Genomic DNA, 18,413 nt, shown 5'->3' on the forward strand with positions numbered 1-18,413 from the left:
GTGGCCTGTAGTAGACTCCCAGCACGACATCACCTGTGTTTTTTACCCCTTTTAGCCTAATCCAGAGACTCTCCACCCTTCCGTCTCCTATGTCCATCTCCACCTCAGTCCAAGTGTGTACATTTTTAATATATAAGGCAACACCTCCTCCCTTTTTCCCCTGTCTATCCTTCCTGAGCAAACTATACCCATCCACACCAACATTCCAGTCGTGTGTATTATCCCACCAAGTTTCAGTAATGCCAATAATGTCATAGTTGTATTTATTTATTAGCACTTCCAGTTCTTCCTGCTTATTACCCATACTTCTTGCATTTGTATAAAGGCATCTAAGATACTGGTTTGATCTTGCCTCCCAGCTTTGCCCTGACCCTCCTTCCTCTCTGCCATTATAGCCCGTGCTCCCTCCTGTTTCCAACCCATCTCCCAGGTCTTGTTCCCCACTTACCTGTGGGCTTTGCTCACCTGTCCCCGTCGAACCTAGTTTAAAGCCCTCCTTACTAGGTTAGCCAGTCTGTGCGCAAATAAGGCCTTTCCCCTCTTCGAAAGGTGAACGCCATCTGTTCCTAGCAGTCCTTCCTCGAATAGCATCCCGTGGTCGAGCCATTGAACCAAACTGTTACACTGAGAGCCATTGAACCAAACTGTAAATCCTAAATATGATGGAAACCACATCGAGCCAGGGGGTGCAGTAGCACCCCCAGCACCCCTAGTTCTTGCACCTGTGGATGGGGGGGGCAGGGGGCTCCTCTGCAGAGCCTCGCCCTCATTGCATCTCCTGTGACGGGCACCACGGGAAGACAACATACGGTGCATTCTCCAGAGTGGAGCTAACCAGGGCCACTCATCCCACTGGTTGCCCCAAGACAGGAGCTCCATGCTGCTGGGCTGGAGAAGTATGTTCTGCTGTCTGGGTTTGCACTGCTCCAAGCGCACCCACACACAGCGGGGCAGAGTGCTGGAGGGGGCCACGTGGCCAGCGTTGCCTGGCAGCAGCACCCACCATTAATTTTAAGGGAAGCACGCCTGGGGCCCAAGTATTTGCATCCGGCTGTCTCAAGAAAGAGACTTCTTGGGTGTAAGTTATTCCCTGTTCATGATGGAATAACCAGGACACAAGAAATGCTTCAGCTAGGTGATTGGCAATGCCTGACTACATCTGTTGCTGTTGGCTGTTTTGTAGCTGTATTAGTCCAGGATATGAGAGTGACCAGGTGGGTCAGATAATATCTTTTATTGGACCAGCTTCTGGTGGTGAAAGAGACATGCTTTTGAGCTACATGGATATCTTCTTTAGATCTGGGAAAGGTAATCTTTAAAAAAATAATCATTTTTAAAAGAGTATCTTTCCCACACCAGAAGAAGAGCACCTTGTAGCTCAAGAGCTGGTCTTTTGCATCATCAGAAGCTAGTTCAATAAAATATATTGCCTCATCTGTATTTTCTCTTTTATATTTATTAGCATATCTTCCAGCAATCCGAAGATTGCCTAAAATTAGACATTAGACAAATTAGACAAATATCTTGTGTCACGTGGCTTATGATCTCACTTTGGATTAATTGCTTGCACCTAGCCATATAGGGAATTTCAGTCCTTTTCTTTCCATGCTTCTTAAAAAGAAACAGTTTTTAATTGATTTAAAACTTTTGCAAAAGTATCTATGAAGTTTAGTTTTAAAAGTTTTTATTTTGTTTTTTGGAGCTTTATTCCCCTTTTCTTTCTTTTCTTCCTTTTTTTAATGATCTTTCTTCTTTTTTTGTCAAGTCCCACCATTTTTTTCCATTTGGTCACTGAAAAAGGGAGGAAAGAAACTGAAAAATGTAAGACAAAATTTTTGTTTTAGTGAAAAAACAATTTCTGATGGCCCAAAATGCTCCTTTCTTAACTAAGTTTGAGAATTTTTGACCACCTCAGAATCTAGCTATAAAGAGAAATAAAATATAAATATAATTTTCATAAAACAGTTAACTTGAAAAATAAATCTGAAAGAACACAACAGGAAGAAATTATATGTGTGAAAAGTTGCAGAAGTTTATGACATGTACTGCTCACCTTTCTGTCTCCCTGGCTCACTACTTCAGGCCATGGCTACACTGGCGCTTTACAGCGCTGCAGCTTTCACGCTCAGGGGTGTGAAAAAAACACCCCCCTGAGCGCAACAAGATACAGCGTTGTAAAGCCTCGATGTAAACAGTGCCGCAGTGCTGGGAGTGCGGCTCCCAGCGCTGCAAGCTACACCCGTAGAGGATGTGGAGTACGTGCAATGCTGAGAGAGCTCTCTCCCAGCGCTGGCGCTGCGACCACACTCGAAACGGCAGCGCTTTGAAGTGCAAGTGTAGCCATACCCCAAGTGTTAAATTTGACTTTTCTCTTTTTTCCCCTGTCCATTCTCTTGTTAAGTCTTATAATTTCTTACTCTTTAATCAGAGTTTCTTCTATTTGATATCCCCATTGATTAAACTCTTTGTTTTTGCAATAGTCAAGTCTTGTGTGGATTTACTTTCCATATGCTTTGCAAGGCTCTTCATTTATCTCAGGCATTTGGGGAGGACAGCGTCTGAAGGCTTAGGAAGATTTATCTGGGCTTGGAGTGTGTGTCATTGCTCATCCTTCCATAAATAAGATCAACCCACCATGTAACTGTATAATTATATGAAATGTTTTAATATGAATGTAAATTTAAAGTGTTGCAGCCAAAATATAGGATGGGGAGCCAATTGATTGAATGATTAAAAGATTTGCAAATCAGAATAAATAAGTACTGTAAATTTCTCCTTTCTGTCATACCTGCCGCTTTTCTGTATTTGTAGAATGCTGTGTAAATGTAATGTTCTGTATATATGATTTTAAATAATAATATTGTGGTATGCCTTACGCTGATGTGAAAATGGCGTTGCCTACTGTCTTTTGACTGTAGCATACATTTCACATCATTTACTGGGATGTATTCTATATGTCCACTAAATACTTCAGCCTTGCTGTTTTCTTTTGTTGATGCTATCCTTGTTGAGCTAAGGTTTAAAATGGTCTGTTTTGGTATTTCTTCTTGATGAGAACATTTTTAGGGATTGAACATGCTGTTCAGATACACTTATAATGCCTGTCACCAACCTACTTAACTTTTGGCTGGGTTTGGGACCCTATATAACCCATATACCTAACTTTGTTTTGCACTTTTCTTAAGCATCTGAGTATTGGATACGTTGTTTATAAAGGTTGTATAATTTGTTAGGGGTAGAACTTCTTGGTTTGTTTAATTCGTTGCCTAAGCCTTGTGCGGTTTTTTGTTTAATATATAAACTATTGATATGTGGTAGCATTTGTTGTTCTCTGTTTGCCCATTTTAGATCACAATGGATATTACCAGGGGAAACTTGGATGAAATTTCAAGGCCTGCATCTAGCTCAAGAGTGCATCCTGTAAGCAGAGCTTTAAGTGCATCTTTGGAGGTTCTAACACCAGAGCCATGCTTGTCAAAGGTATGAGCTTTGGCATGTCACAACTTCCGTGTGTCTTATTTTTTCCTATCTATAAAATGAAAAGAATAAACCTTTGTAAAATATTTATAAAGTGCTTTATGGATGAAAATTGATATGTAAATGCTAGTCAGTATTATCAAAGAAAGTAACTTGAAATGCAGTTCTAGTTTCAAGAGTGAGTTTGTGTATACAGGTCAGCTCTTTGTATGTATTTAGAGTAATATTTGCTTGCTTTTAATGACTTACATAAATCTGTACTACTTTTCCCCTCTATTCTGTTTTATGTACCACTAGTCAAATTGTTAACTAAATTTTCCCTCAATTAAACCTTTGTTACCCCATTGATAACAGGAGGGTTGCACAGATGTAACTTGGGACAGAGTTTGTGATGGTTCGTTTGGTATCCAGGACTGTGAATCACCTTGTTAAAACCTCCCCCCTGCCTCCAGCACGAGGGAGACTTTCTTGTGCTTAACTGTATATTAGCTCCTTGACACCACCAGCCTGTTAGCTGCCCAAAGAAAGTCCTCTAGGCTATGTCAGCCCTTACTTTGCCTTGCAGATTATGAATAGATGCACCCCAGTCTCTGAGCCTCTTTTCAGCGTTCACCTGTAGTGTTCAGCCTTTTATCCGCTGAACACTCACAGAAATATCAGGTCTACTGGCCCCAGGGAACAGTGTACACACCATCTTGAATGATTCAACTCAGGATCATCTCATTCTATGATATCACAGCAATGAGATATGTTTTCAGTGAAAACAACAATACATTTATCATAAAAGATTTGAGATTCAGGCAATAGTAAGTAAAAATAATGGAAACAAAGGGAATGTATAAAACAAAATCATAACATGATTTCTAATAAACTTAATAGACTAACGTTCTGTGTATAGAAGTTTATTTCACCCCAAATGTCCTTTGCAGCATTTCAGCCAAGATTAGTTGTGATCCTGTTTTCCAGAATGTAATCACACTACTCGATTACTTCCTAATTGGAGGATAAAGGGATGTCTTCCTTACCTTCTCCTTCTATCCCCCAAAGTTCATAGCCTGTACCCAGAGTTTATTCTCCAGTGTGCTGCCTTCCTGTTGATTTCACATCCCTCCATCTGATGACTTTGTATGGAAATGTGGCTTCCATTGTGTTGACTTACAATGCTCAGTTTACATGCTGACAGAGAGAAGAATAAACATCTTTCCTCTGGCAAACAGAAAACTTGTTTGTCAGCTCTGCTTTGATACAGGCTGGCACACTGTCTGAAGTGGCTCACGACCATGTGTGCCTATCTCAGGACAGATTGTCAGAAACAGGGAAGACACTCGAAACGGATGGTATGTTCTATAATTAGATTTCACCAACCCAGTAACAAATGTGAACTCCTGGATCATTGTAACAGTCTTACTGTGAAGTTGCAGACAGTCCACTTAGGCTCTCCAATCTATCTTGCTACCAAAGCAGGCTGGACTTAGTGATTAAGTGATTGCTCTCACCAAAAATCATACAATATTCAGGTTGCTTCCAGTCCCCAAGAGACCAGTCATTTACCTTAGATCAATTGGTACCCTAGATCTTACACCAAAGACACTGCCTGTAGCCAATCCTGTCATGAACTATCTATAGGCTTATTATCTAGGAAAAAGACTTGAGTTATTAAAGCAAGCTAACATGCACACTAATGAGTTGCAGTTTAAAACCTAAGAGTGACAGAGTTATAGTGATCTGTCAATTCAAAACATCTTTCAGAGCAAACACAATGATAATCCTGGGGGTTCTCTCTCTTCAGTTTAAATTCTCTGGCCCTGTAAGAGTTCAAACAGCAAAGAGATGAAAAATTCTCTTGTGACCCTGTTTTATCTTTTACGGTTAGGCCTACTCGATAGAGTTAGGCTGACTTACATCAACATAACCATGTTAGTGTCTTCACTAAAATTTTGCTCCCGCTGATGTGACTTACCTGCTATACCAACTTAACTCCACTTCCACAAGCGGCATAGAGTTTAGATTTACATCGACTGCTAGTGGCCTCCAGGAGGTGTCCCACAATGCCCTACCTTGACCACTCTGGTCACCGTTTTGAATTCTGCTGCCCAGTGGCGAGGTACACAGGAAGCTGCCTCTCTCCTTTAAAACCCCGTGAATTTTTGAAATGGCATTCCATGTTTGCTCGGCTTGGAGAGCTCACATAGCGACTCTCAAGCATACCTGACAACTTCCTAGCTGACCATGCCGGTTCCACGCTGCAGATGTGCTCCTGGCTGGAGTGCACAAGAGGTGTTTGATCTCCTGAGTCTGTGGGGAGAAGATGCTGTGCAGGCACAGCTCCAATCCAGCCATAGAAATGTTGACATCTACGAGTAGATTGCTCAGATCATGGAGGAGGAGGGCTATAAGAGGTAGCAGCAGCATGAAAGCCAAGAAGATACAGCTGGCAAACCAGAAGGCAAGGGAGGTTAATAATTGCTCTGGTGTGGAGCCGTTGACCTACTGCTTTTACACAGAGCTGCATACCATCCTCAGATGAGACTCCACTACTACCCAAAAGAGTCCCATGGATAATTAGGAAGTGTTAAAGGCCCCCACTGTGACCAGTGAAGAGCAGGAGGAATATGGGGAACAGGCAACCGATGAATCCAGCTGTGCAGCAAGACAGGACATGTTTTTGAATCCTGTGCCATTCAGGACAGGTGAGCATGATACAGGGAAAGAAACCTTTGGTAAGTATGCTGTTTGCTTTGATATTGCAGGGATGGAACCCACAAAGTACCCAGACATACGTGTTGATTTACTCTTTTTTTTTTACTTATGCTAGATGGGGTAGTGAAACAACCAATAGAGGTAGAGTTGCCATCTGCTTTTCATTCCCCTACGGAGTTCAGCAGAGGGAGCCCCAGAGAACAATTTGTTTATGTGCACCGGGACGTCCTATGAATCCTCCAGAGATCTCAAGGAAACTTTCCTGGAGGTAGTCTGCAATTCTCTGCTGAAGGTTTCTGGGAGGGCTGCCTGATTTCTTCCGCTGCAGTCAGATGCTTTCCCATGCCACTCAGCGATTATGTCATCAGACATCATTGCAGCACACAGCCTAGCAGTATATGGCACCAGTTGGCAGTTGGATGCCTGCAGACACTGTTTCCTTTCAGACTCTGTTACCCTCAGGAGTGAGAGATCAGTTAAAATCATGCCTGCCTGTGGAAATCGGTGCCAGTATTCAGTTCAGTTGCTCAATATGCATGTACTCATGCCCATGAGCTATGCCTCCTTATTTCCCTAACTCAGCCCTTTCCCCCAAGGCCATGCTCACCATAGCTAGGACTGTCACCGTAATCTATCAGTCCCAAAGCAAAGTGAGAATGTAGTGAGAATGCAACTTGTGTGGATCAAGGGCAGTGAGTTCTGCATAGCAGGTTTCCATTTATCTTGTGAATACACTCACAATTGTACCTATGTGCGTTGTATCTTTTGCAGCTGGAAATGTGGCCTTGAGGCTCTTTCCATGCACACCAGTGGAGCGGCTCAGCCAGATAGGGACGAGAACGAAAAGGATATGGGATGACATGTTCCAAGAGATCCTGCAGGCCTCTGGTGCTTTGGATACTGAGCACTGGGCTTGGAGAATCACTCCTGCAGACAGCATGCCCAGGGATAGAGCGGAGAGGAGAAAGTCATGGGAAATGGACAGGGAAGTGCAGCAGGAGAGGCTAGCACTTCTCTAGCAGCAAACAGACATGCTGTAGACTCTGGTTGACCATCAGATTCAACAGTACCATGCTCACCTTCCTCTGCAGCCCATAGAAAACGGTATTCTGGGACCTCCCTACACACACACATTCCATGTAGCATCTTTCGCCGCTGCACTACCCCTACCACTCTACATCAGGGGAGAAGTACAGGCAGTCACAGCTGTACATGCACTGACCTGTAAAAGACACAGTTGGTGTATGTGTTTCTGAAATGGAAATTACTGTTCTTTCCCCTTCAAAAGTTCTTTTCCCTTTACTTAAGTTTTATTTAGGTATAATGTGTCTGTTTACATGGGCATGGGATAAAACTCTATTTATGGAAACTTAATTCATCTTTATTAGTTCACAACATATGCTGGCTGGGGTGCTAGTAATAGGTGCATTTGCAGTGTTATATTACTACAACACTCATTACAAGATTCATACCGGGGTGCAAAAGAGCAGTGCCAGGTAGAGCACACTGCAGCAACACACATTACTGTGGCTCACTATTGAAATGGTCTTTCAAAGCCTCTCTGAGCCAAACAGCTTTGTACTGAGCTCTTCTTATAGCCCTGGTATCTGGCCACTCAAAATCAGCAGACGGCTGTTCCATGTCTGCCCTCCACTCCAGCAGAAACGTTTTCCCCTTTGCTTCACAGATGTTATGCAGGACACAGCAGGCAGCTATAACCAGTGGATACTTTTGTCACTGAAGTCCAGTCTCGTGAGTAGACAGTGCCAGCGACCTTTTAAATGACCAAAGGCACATTCAAGTGTCATTCTGCATCGGCTGAGCCGGTAGTTACAGCTCTCCTTGCCGGGGTATGGCTTCATGAGCCATGGGAATAAGGGGTAGGCTGGGTCTCCCAGGATCACTGTTGGTACTTCAGTATTCCCAGTGCTAATCTGCCAGTCTGGAAAGAAAGTCGCTGCTTGCAGCTTTCTGAACAGTCCTGTGTTTTGAAAGATGCGAGCCTCATGCATCTTCCCTGACTAGCCCACATTGATGTCAATAAAGTGTCCCTAGCGATCCACCAGCGCTTACATTACATAGAAAAGTCTCTCTTTTTGTTGATGTACTCTCTGGCAAGGTGATCAGGCATCAAAATAGGGATATATGTGCCATCTATCACCCCACCAAAGTTTGGGAACCCCATTGCTGCAAAACCATCCACTGTATCCTGCAACTTGCACAGACTCGCAGTCATTCGTAGCAGGACTCAATTAACGGCCCTGCACACTTGCATCACAACAGCCCCCATGGTGGATTTGTCAACTCCAAACTGATTCCTGACTGATCAGTAGCAATCATGTGTCACAAGTTTCCACAGAGGAATCACCACTTCAGTGCAGATTGCATTTTGGTGTTGCTGCACTAAAGGGCTGGGGTGAGCTCTGCACACAGATTCAGGAATGTGACTTGCACATCTGAAAGTTCTGCAGCCACTGCTTGTTATCCCAAACCTGCATGACAATGTGATCCCATCAATCAGTGCTCATTTCTTGGGCCCAGCACCAGCATGCCGCCATCTGCAGTTGCCCCATGAATGCCTCCAACAACTTTGAATTGTTTCTACATCCCACAGCTATCTAGCATTCATGGACTCATGTTCCCCATGGCTCTGCAAATACTTCAGGATCAGGTGCCCTATGCTTGCAATGCTCATCACAGTAGTGCAGAGCTGCGTGGGATCCATGCTTCTGACACAGATGATGGACAGAAAGCAGGAAGCATGGGTCTGTGAGGATTTTGAGAAAAGGTGTGACACATTATGGGATGCAGATGAAATTATGGGATGGAGAATACTGCAATTTGGGATGTTGAAATCATGCTCCCAGTCAGCCCTGCATGGCTTTTTTGGGACCCATGAGGCATTGCAGACCTCACAAAAATACCCTGTGCTAGATGGTGGCAAATTGCACAGTGTAATAAGTACCCATGGTTAACTTCTCTCTGCATCGATATAAGCGCTGCTAGTGAGGACATGTGCTGCTGATGCGAGGAGTGTAGTTTGGACACGCAAAAGCGATTTAATTACTGTGGCAGCTGTATGCCAATGTAACATAGGTCCACATAATTTTGTAGTGTAGACATGTCCTTAATCTTCCACTATGAGATGAGCTCCCTTGCATGTACATTTTAAGATGTGATTGAGCCATTCACCAATCCTTGGTGTCACGATGTTCCTTAATGTCTCATTTCATCTTGGTAGGCCACCTAAATGGGCAGGGAAGATGATTCCCGTGCCTAGCTTCACAAGTTCAGAGCAAACATTTTCAAAGTTATAAAGCAAAGCTTACATATTTCCTTATGGCATGGAATACAGACATTACAAGTGAGATTAATGCATGCAGCAACTTACAAGCATTTCACAGAGTCTAAACACTGAATACATCCTTGTAAGACTAATACCTATTTTGAAAAAACTAACATACAGGTGAGCTGGTTTGGTCTCCAGCTATGAGTTTCTTAGTTCGTAGCTAATGCCTATGGCCTTGGCCAGAGCTGGCATTAACATCATACAGACTTGATGAATCTATTGTCAGTATATATACATAACTCTGTACATAAGATATGTACGTACATTTCACGATGATATTAATGACCAGTGGGACCCTGGCTTTCATTTAAGACCTAATATTCTTTAGTGCACCAGATTGTACATACCAGGATATTCTTGTAACCCCCTTGCCAGTGGGCACTAAGGAGTTCGTAGGGCTACAGAATCTTTTATTACTGATGATAATTAAAGCTATATGAAAGTTGCAGGCTGTGATTTTGTTGTGGAAACCTCAGCTTTTAGCACAAACCTTAACTTTTTATAGTTGTCACAAATTTCAGTAGTGTTGGGACCCTGTGTGCAAGGTTGCAACACCACTCACTCGAATTTTGGCCCAGCTGTCCCTTCATAGGGGTGGGTAGACCAAATTTGAGTGAGTGGCATTGTGACTTTCAGTCAGATTTGGTCTGAGCACTCCCCTAAAGGGGTGGTTGGGCCAAATTTAAATGAGTGGTGTTGCAGCCTGGCACATGGAGTTGCAACACCACTCAAATTTGAACTGACTATACCAAAACCACAACTATACCAAAAAGCATCTGAACTTTTTGAACAAAAAGAGTCACAACTTTCTTACAGGCTTAATGCTGATACATGAGCCAGAAAGGGCATAACTTGACTTTCAGATCCTGGGTTGTGTTTGCGTGGTTAACAGTTAGAATAGATGTGACAATACCTTTTATTGGACCAACTTCTGTTGATGAAAGCGACAAGCTTTCAAGCTACACAAATCTCTTCAACTCTGTGTAGCACAAAAGCTTTCTCTTTCACCAAGGGAAGTTGGTCCAATAAAAGATATTACTTTAAACATCTTGTCTATCTAATATCCTGGGATCAACATGGCTACAACTAACGCTGCAAACAAGTTGGAATAAATGTCATTGCACTTGTAAACTGAGCACATTTGGGAGATCTCAGCTAAGTGGAATTCCTGATTAAACACATCCTGACTAAGGTGAGGGCTCTGTAATGAGTGGAATACAATTAAGAGATGTTTCCAGTGTCATTATTTAATTATTTAGTTCAACAAATTCTAGTGTAAGTACAATGTTTGCCCCCACTGTGAAGATATTAATATTTGAAATCAAATTTGAATTTCAGGGCAAGGAGTGTGGTGTAGTGTTATATCAGTGTCTGGAAATCAGGATGCCAGACTTCAAGTGCAGCATTGACTTGCTGTGAGGTTTTGAGCAACTCATTTTATCACTTTGTGCCGCAGTTTGCTTGTGTGTAAAATGAGAATAATACCTATGTCCCTGACAGAGGTGTTGTAAAGCTTTTTTATTTGTAAAGTGCTCTGAGATCCTTGGATAGAAGCAGCTGCAGAACTGCAAAGTCTGATTTGGTGTCACTATTATTAGCAGTCATAAGAAAGAAAAGAAAGTATTTTTAAAAGATTAATACTTTTGTGGAAAATGTTAATTTACATAATTTTTAGGTTTCTTCACCAGTTGATTGTAAAGAAGACAATTCACGAAACAGCAGTGTAGAGGAAGACAAAGATGATGATAGCGAGAAGCATGAAATGAAGAAAATGAGAATACAGACTTCTGAGGGGGAAATTAACTGCATTTTCCAGCAGCAGATACAAAATGCTAATGAGCATCCAGGTATGAGAATGACTAAGTTTACCTTGTTGGTCAGCAATGCCAACTACTATTATAGAACTTTGGTAAAATTCTGCTCTTGAATCTGCAAATGGGGAATTCTGTGTCTGTAAGAACAGAATGATGGAGTCAAAATTCACCCTATGGATATGAGAGCAGAACTTTGTTCTTAGTATTTCATATTTGCACTTATATGAATTAACTCGGAGGAGGAAAAAAAAGTCATGGATGACAGGTGCCCTAGCATTTGTCAGTTATCTCAGTTTTTCCAATCTAGCAATTGCTAGTGTACAATGTACATCTGAAAAAGAAATATTTTAAATAAAATGAAGTACTGCATTTTCTAATAATAATACTTGGTACTTATAGGAGATCTTCAGATGGAAGATGCTAATATACTTTACAAATATTAATAAAATAAAGCTTCCCAATACTTCTCACACCCTAAAACATGAGTAAGCATATATTGCCATTTTACAGGCAGGGAGATGAAGGCACAGAAAGCTTAAATGACTTGTTCCAGGTCACACCAAGATTCTGCAGTAGGGCCAGGAGTGAAGCAGATTGCTTGATTCCTAGTCCTTTGTTCTAACCACAAAATCATAATGTGCTGGAATGTGCTTTTTCTAGACAGGAATCTGCTGTGGAGTGTTTTAGAGATGCTATTTTATGATTGACAGGAAGAAAAATTGTACTTTGTTCTTTTAATATTTAACATTTCAGTCAAATATTTTTAAGTTATATGAAATAATCTATATTTTTGTGGTGGTCTTTTATCAAAATAGATTTCTAGCTCAGTAGGTTCTGAAGATGAGTGTGTTGAAACTCAAGCTTCTAAATTCAATAAAACATCTCAGTGGAAACTAACCAATGTGAAAGAAGGTATTATTTTTCAGATGCATTGGTTAACAGAGCAGTAAAACAAATTCTTAGAAAAGGCGAAGGAGGAGTGAGGAGAGGGAAGAGAAGTGCGTGGTGGTGATATTTCAAGAAGGGAATTAATGAGGGTACAAGAGGGTTGTGGGTTTTTTTTAATTGAAGTTCTTTAAATAAAAGAAAAGGAAGGAAAAATAACTGTTCGTGTGTGTCAAGGTCAAGAGTTTAAATTTGTGGATTTGATTCTATCTAGGTTTTCATACTATAGTGATGGATGTGGTGTCTGAGTGCCTGATACGCCTTTCTGGATTTTGTCAACACAAGTCTGCAGAACCCAGTGGTAGTAAGTGTGTCTGGAGCAGTGTTAGGCAACTTGTACCACATCCATTCCACTATGGCAGGAATGGTCTGATGAAGACCTCAAAGTGATTTGGATTTGTTCGGTAACTCTACATGTCCACGCCAGGTGGGAGAGGCACTCTTAGACATGGAGACCAAGTTGGATTTTAAAGCTGCTTTCCCCTGGCAGAACCACTAATATCCTCCCTTGTGGTGAATTCTCCCCCCACCCCAGCACAGCTGAGCCCCTGTAAAGGTGAATCTGGTTCCAAAATGTCAGAAAATCAAAAAGTATTATCTATGTGGGATGTGGAAGAGTATTATTATAATACTTTTCCTTACCAGACTGTTAAATTCATGTCCAAGTATAACATTGCTACTTGTGATTCTATAGTTAAGGTTGCAACTGTTGTTCCATATCACTGAGGCCAATCATTTTTTAGGAATTAAAAATGGATTACTCATTTATATGGATAATGAGGCCATTCATAGCAAAACATATATCATTGACTTTTATGGCTCTGTACCAGTTTATGCCAACTGAGGATATAGCCCAGAGTTGTCCTGTAATTCATAAGGGAGGCACTATGATTTAGTGCAATGGTCTCCAACCTTTTTACGGCCAAGATCACTTTTTGAATTTAAGGGCAATGCAGGATCTGCCCTTCCCCAAAGCCCTGTCTCATTCACTCCATTCCCCCCCCCATCGCTCACTTTCCCCCACCCTCACTTACTGTCACCAGGCTGGAGCTGGGGCAGAGGGTTGGGGTTTGAGAGTGAATGCGGGCTCTGGGCTGGGGCTGAGAGGTTTGCAGTGTGGGAGGGGGCTCTGGGCTGAGCCTGGGGCAGGGGGTTGGGGTGTAGGAGGGGGTTTAGGGTGCTGGCTCTGGGAGGGGGGACAGGGCTGGGGCAGGGGGTTGGAGTACAGGAGGGAGTTTGGGGTGCTGGATCTGAGGGGGGATCAGAGCTGGGGCAGGGTGTTGGAGTTCAGGAGGGGGTTTGGGATGTGGCTCCGGGAGGGGGCTCAGGGCTGGGGCTTGGGATGCAGCCTCCCACCGGGCGGCACTTACTGTGGGCAGCTCCTGGTTGGTGGCGCAGAGAGGCTAAGGCAGGCTTCCTGCCTGCTCTGGCCCCATGCTGCTCCTGGAAGGGGCCATTGCGCACCTGTGGCCCTGCATGCTGCCCTTCTCTGCTTGCAGGGTTAGTGCAACTATTTAGGTGATCTAGGCAGTCACCTTGGGTGCTAGGATTTGGGGGGCGCCATTTTCTTCGGCAGCGACCGCGGCGGCCAGATCTTTGGCCACCCCGGTTGCCGCCGGCATTTAGGTGGAGGGAGCTGGGGCAGGGAGGTGTGGGGAGGGCTTCCTGCAGCAAGTAAGGGGGAGGGCACTCAGGGGAACACCCCTGCCCTGCCTCCTCCCTGAGCATGCAGTGGCTGCTTCACTTTTCCTGCCTCCCAGGCTTGCAGCGCCTAAGCTGATTGGCACCGCAAGTCTGGGAGGCGGGAGAAGTGAAGCAGTGATGACGTGCTTGGGGAGGAGGTGGGGCAGGGGTGAGCTGCTTCACTTCTCCCACCTCCCAGGCTTGCGGCACCAATCAACTTAGGCGCCGCAAGCCTGGGAGGTGGGAGAAGTGAAGCAGCGATGGCATGCTTGGGGTGCTTGTGCTTGTGCACGGAGCAGGGTGAGCTGGGGTGTAGGGGGGTGCCTCAGGGCGGAGGGTGGGAGATGGGGAGCACCTCAGGGCGGAGGGGGGGAGCTGCTGTGGGAGGGGGAAGGGCACTTCAGGGTGGAGTGGGGGAGCTGCCACGGGGGAGCGCCTCAGGGCGGGGGCTCGGGGACAGGGGAGGGCGCAAGGTGGAAGTTTCACCTAGGGCATGAAACATCCTTGCACTGTCCCTGTCTGCTTGCACCCTCCCCTCAGCTCCCATTGACCACAGTTCCCCATTTCTGGCCAATGGGAGCTATGGGGGTGGTGCTTGCATGCAGGAGCAGTGTGCTGAGACCCCCTCCACCCCCCCACCCCCATGGGCCGCGGAGGATGCACTGACAGCTTAGTGGCAGCCCTGCTGTACCACCAGAGATCCCGATCAACTGGGAGAGTCTCTAGGATCGACAAGTCAATTGCGATCAAGTGGTTAGTGACCACTGAGCTAGTGACTAGCTTACATCAGGGTTCTATTCTGGCTCTATTACATGTTTTCCATGTAACTTTGGCAGGTCACGTCAGCTCTTTCTTCCTCTCTTAGCTCTTCAAATAAGTGGACTTGTGCACATTCCTATAAACAAAGGGGCAATTTTAGTGGAGAATGCCTGCAGAAGAACTATCTTACTAGATCCTGAAATTTCCTTTCAATTTAGAAAAGAAGACCAGACCTGTTCAGAGATTGATCACAAATATATATTTCTTTGTTTGGCATCAATGACAGAGAATCCTGTTTAATTTTGAAATAATGGTAATTTCTTAAGGATATTATTGTTTCTGTTCTTAACTGCTTATTTCCAGATCAAATGTCAAAATGTACCTGAGTTTCCCATCTTTTGGTATCAAAACTTTTTGTTGAGTACATAGAGGAACATATTAAAACTTTAGATGCTTTGTAGCATTTTAAAAATGGAGCTGTTTAAAATATTCTTGATCTCAAAATGACTTAATTTAATCAAAAAATTCAGGACACATTTTAGTTGTCAATGAGATTTACCTTTAAAAATTTGAAAGCATGAGTTTTTTTTGAGTTTCAGCCTTATTGTGGGATTGTGGCTACAACCTTTGCTATGGATAAACCACTACCTCCCCAGCATAAATATTACACACCTGCCAAACTAGAACTCTGGTCCTATGTGTCCAGAAACACAAACATCTACCACTATCTTTTTACAACAAAGGAAAAGTTCTATTATCTTCTTGAAGGACCTGTATATTTCTTTCCTGCTGTAACCAACCAACAGAAAGCAACATATGCTAGTGAATGGTCCTATTCCTACTGAAGCTGCTGCCAAATAATTCCTATTGACTGGTGATTATTTTATTAAATGCTTGAAGATCACATTCTATTTTATATATAATCTACAGCAAATTCTACCAATCTAGAAAATACTGAAGAGAAAGATACAGATCCCCGGATTCAAGAAGCGATAAAAAAGATGAATAAACTGGACAAGATACTGGCAAAGAAACAATCTAGAGAAAGAGAAGTTAAAAAACAAGGCAGAGAAGTGAGGGCAAAACTTTGGGAAGAACTTCAGGTTAGCAATGTGTGATTTTTTTTTTAATATTTACCAATAAAACATTATCTCAGAATGCTATCTTATGGAAGGGAACAGTCTAGTTCAGCAGTTCTCAAACTGTGGGTTGTGACCCCCTTCAAATGGGGTTGCCAGGGCTGGCTTAGACTTGCTGGGGCCCAGGACTGAAGCCCGAGACCCATTGCCCAGGGCCGAAGCCAAAGACTGATGGCTTCGGCCCTGGGTGACAGTTGCAGCTTTGGCCCCCTTGCCCAGAGTGGTGAGGCTTGGGAATCCCCCCAACCCAGGGCAGTGGGGCTCTGGCTTCAGTTTCCCTTCCTAAGGTTGGGAAGTAATTTTTGTTGTCAGAAGGGGGTTGCGGCACAAGGAAGTTTCAGAATCCCTGGTCTAGTTTCATGAACACAGTTTATTATTCAATAGTTTTTGACTGGTGAAGGACACGGACATGAAAGGGAACAGAAAGAACTGTACATTATTATGATCATCTTATTATTAAACCCTCAGGTCTTGGTTCTCAGATCAGATTTAGTTGCAACTAGAACGTCCTCTCAAACTCTCAGTGCAAACACAAAGCATAGTGCAACAGGGAACTATCCTGTACCAATATCCAGTGCTGTCTAAATTGTGTCTGGGAAGCCGAGAGGAAGGAACTACAGACAGTCATTCTAAGAAGATGATAAACACTGTCCTAGCATTTCAGAGGAAATTCACAAACGATGTCTGTGTATCTCTTGAGGTTTAGATATTGGTGTTGCAAGGGACACACATCAGGGCAAAGTCAGGCTGTCAGCTGAAGCGAAGGACACTCTTTAGTTTGTTCTGACCAAGAGGCTCATGCCAACACTTTTTGGAAAGATCAGTCAGCAACTTCAGACATATTGCAATGTAAGAAACCCATGAGAATTTGTCATTAGTGCTACATAACTAATTCCTGAGCATTCACCACTCTTATCAGTTCTTTGACAATATGCGGATTCCTGTAACAAATTTGATCTGTGTGTAGGATCTACAATCCTCATAAAACTACTTTTCAGCTTCATGGTTGGTAGGTCTCTTCCTTTTCTCCCTGAAAGTATCTTGCGTTCTCATTACCTTATCCGAAGGGCTGTCAGCACTTAGCACACTCTCACTGAAAGCTCAGTTACACATTCTGTCAAACATGATAGTTCAGTGAACTAAGCTGGCCTCCATCCACAAGGTCACCATAATTTTCTTCATAAAATATGAAGTCGTATTGTAGTTCTTTTTTGGATGCATCCAGACATCCAAAGGAAGTACAAATGTATAAGTTAGATGTGAACAGACCTACAGAGGTGATTATAACAAAGACCTTCAAAACCTTTGGTACAGCTTCTCCCATTACTATGCACTCTATGAAAAGAGCAGCAATTTTTGTTGGCAGAGAAATCACATGTCTTATGAAGATGTCTGATAGAGCTGGCCAAAACTCAGGGGTTTTGGTTTGCCAAAAATGTTGGTATTTTGCAATTTGCTTTTGGTCTGATTTAGAGCAAAACCAGATTTTACAGAAATGTCTCCCAAAACAAAACAATGAGGAATCCTTGTGGCACCTTAGAGACTAACAAATTTATTTGGGCATAAGCTTTTGTGGGCTGTAACCCACTTCAGCAGATGCATGGAATGAAAAAAAGTAGGCAGGTATAAATATCCAGCACATGAAAAGATGAGAGTTGCCTTACCAAGTGGGGGGTCAGTGCTAACGAGGCCAATTCAATTAGGATGGATGTGGCCCATTCCCAACAGTTGACAAGAAGGGGTGGATATCAACAGAGGGAAAATTATTTTTTGTAGTGACCCAGCCACTCCCAGTCTTTATTCAGGTCTAATTTGATGGTTTCCAGTTTGCAAATTAATTCCAGTTCTGCAGTTTCTCATTGAAGTCTGTTTTTGAAGTTTTTTTTTTGTTGAAGAATGGCCACTTTTAAGTCTGTTATTGAGTGTCCAGGGAGACTGAAGTGGTCTCCTACTGGTTTTTGAATATTACAATTCTTGATGTCTGATTTGTGTCCATTTATTCTTTTGCATAGAGACTGCCATGTACATTGACCAAATCGGACAGAAGGGTATTGCTGGCACATGATGGCATATATAACATTAGATGTGCAGGTGAATGAGTCCCTGATGGTGTGGCTGATGTGGCTGGGTCCTCTGATAGTGTCGCTAGAGTAGATATGGGGACAGAGTAGGCAACGCTGTTTGCTGCAGGGATTGGTTCCTGGGTTAGTGTTTCCATTGTGTGGTATGTAGTTGCTGGTGACTATTTGCTTCAGGTTGGGGGGCTGTCTGTAAGCGAGGACTGGCCTGTCTTCCAAGGTCTGTGAGAGTGAGGGATCATCCTTAAGGATAGGTTGTAGATCCTTGATGATGCACTGGAGAGGTTTTAGTTGGGGACTGTAGGTGATGGCTAGTGGTGTTCTGTAACTTTCTTTGTTGGGCCTGTCCTGTAGTAGGTGACTTCTGGGTACCCTTCTGGCTCTGTCAATCTGTTTCTTCACTTCCCCTGGTGGGTACTGTAGTTTTAAGAATGCTTGATAGAGATCCTGGTCGTGTTTTTCTCTGTCT

General features: G+C 43.3%; 1 protein-coding gene across 2 annotated transcripts in view; it reads left to right on the forward strand.

The window, feature by feature from the left end:
- The window catches only part of FSIP1 (fibrous sheath interacting protein 1), a 597,082-nt gene that overhangs the window by 421,588 nt on the left and 157,081 nt on the right, over window positions 1-18,413 (forward strand). The window contains exons 2-4 of one of the 2 annotated variants that reach the window (XM_050954839.1): window positions 3,349-3,480; window positions 11,202-11,373; window positions 15,658-15,830. In XM_050954839.1, the coding sequence (XP_050810796.1) occupies window positions 3,355-3,480; window positions 11,202-11,373; window positions 15,658-15,830 (471 nt within the window). In that variant the 5' untranslated portion in view covers window positions 3,349-3,354. Of the gene's footprint in view, window positions 1-3,348; window positions 3,481-11,201; window positions 11,374-15,657; window positions 15,831-18,413 lie in introns of those variants that run through there. The other variant, XM_050954838.1, reaches the window with a different exon arrangement.

This window comes from Gopherus flavomarginatus, chromosome 5, assembly GCF_025201925.1.
Source record: "Gopherus flavomarginatus isolate rGopFla2 chromosome 5, rGopFla2.mat.asm, whole genome shotgun sequence".
Lineage (NCBI taxonomy): Eukaryota > Metazoa > Chordata > Testudines > Testudinidae > Gopherus > Gopherus flavomarginatus.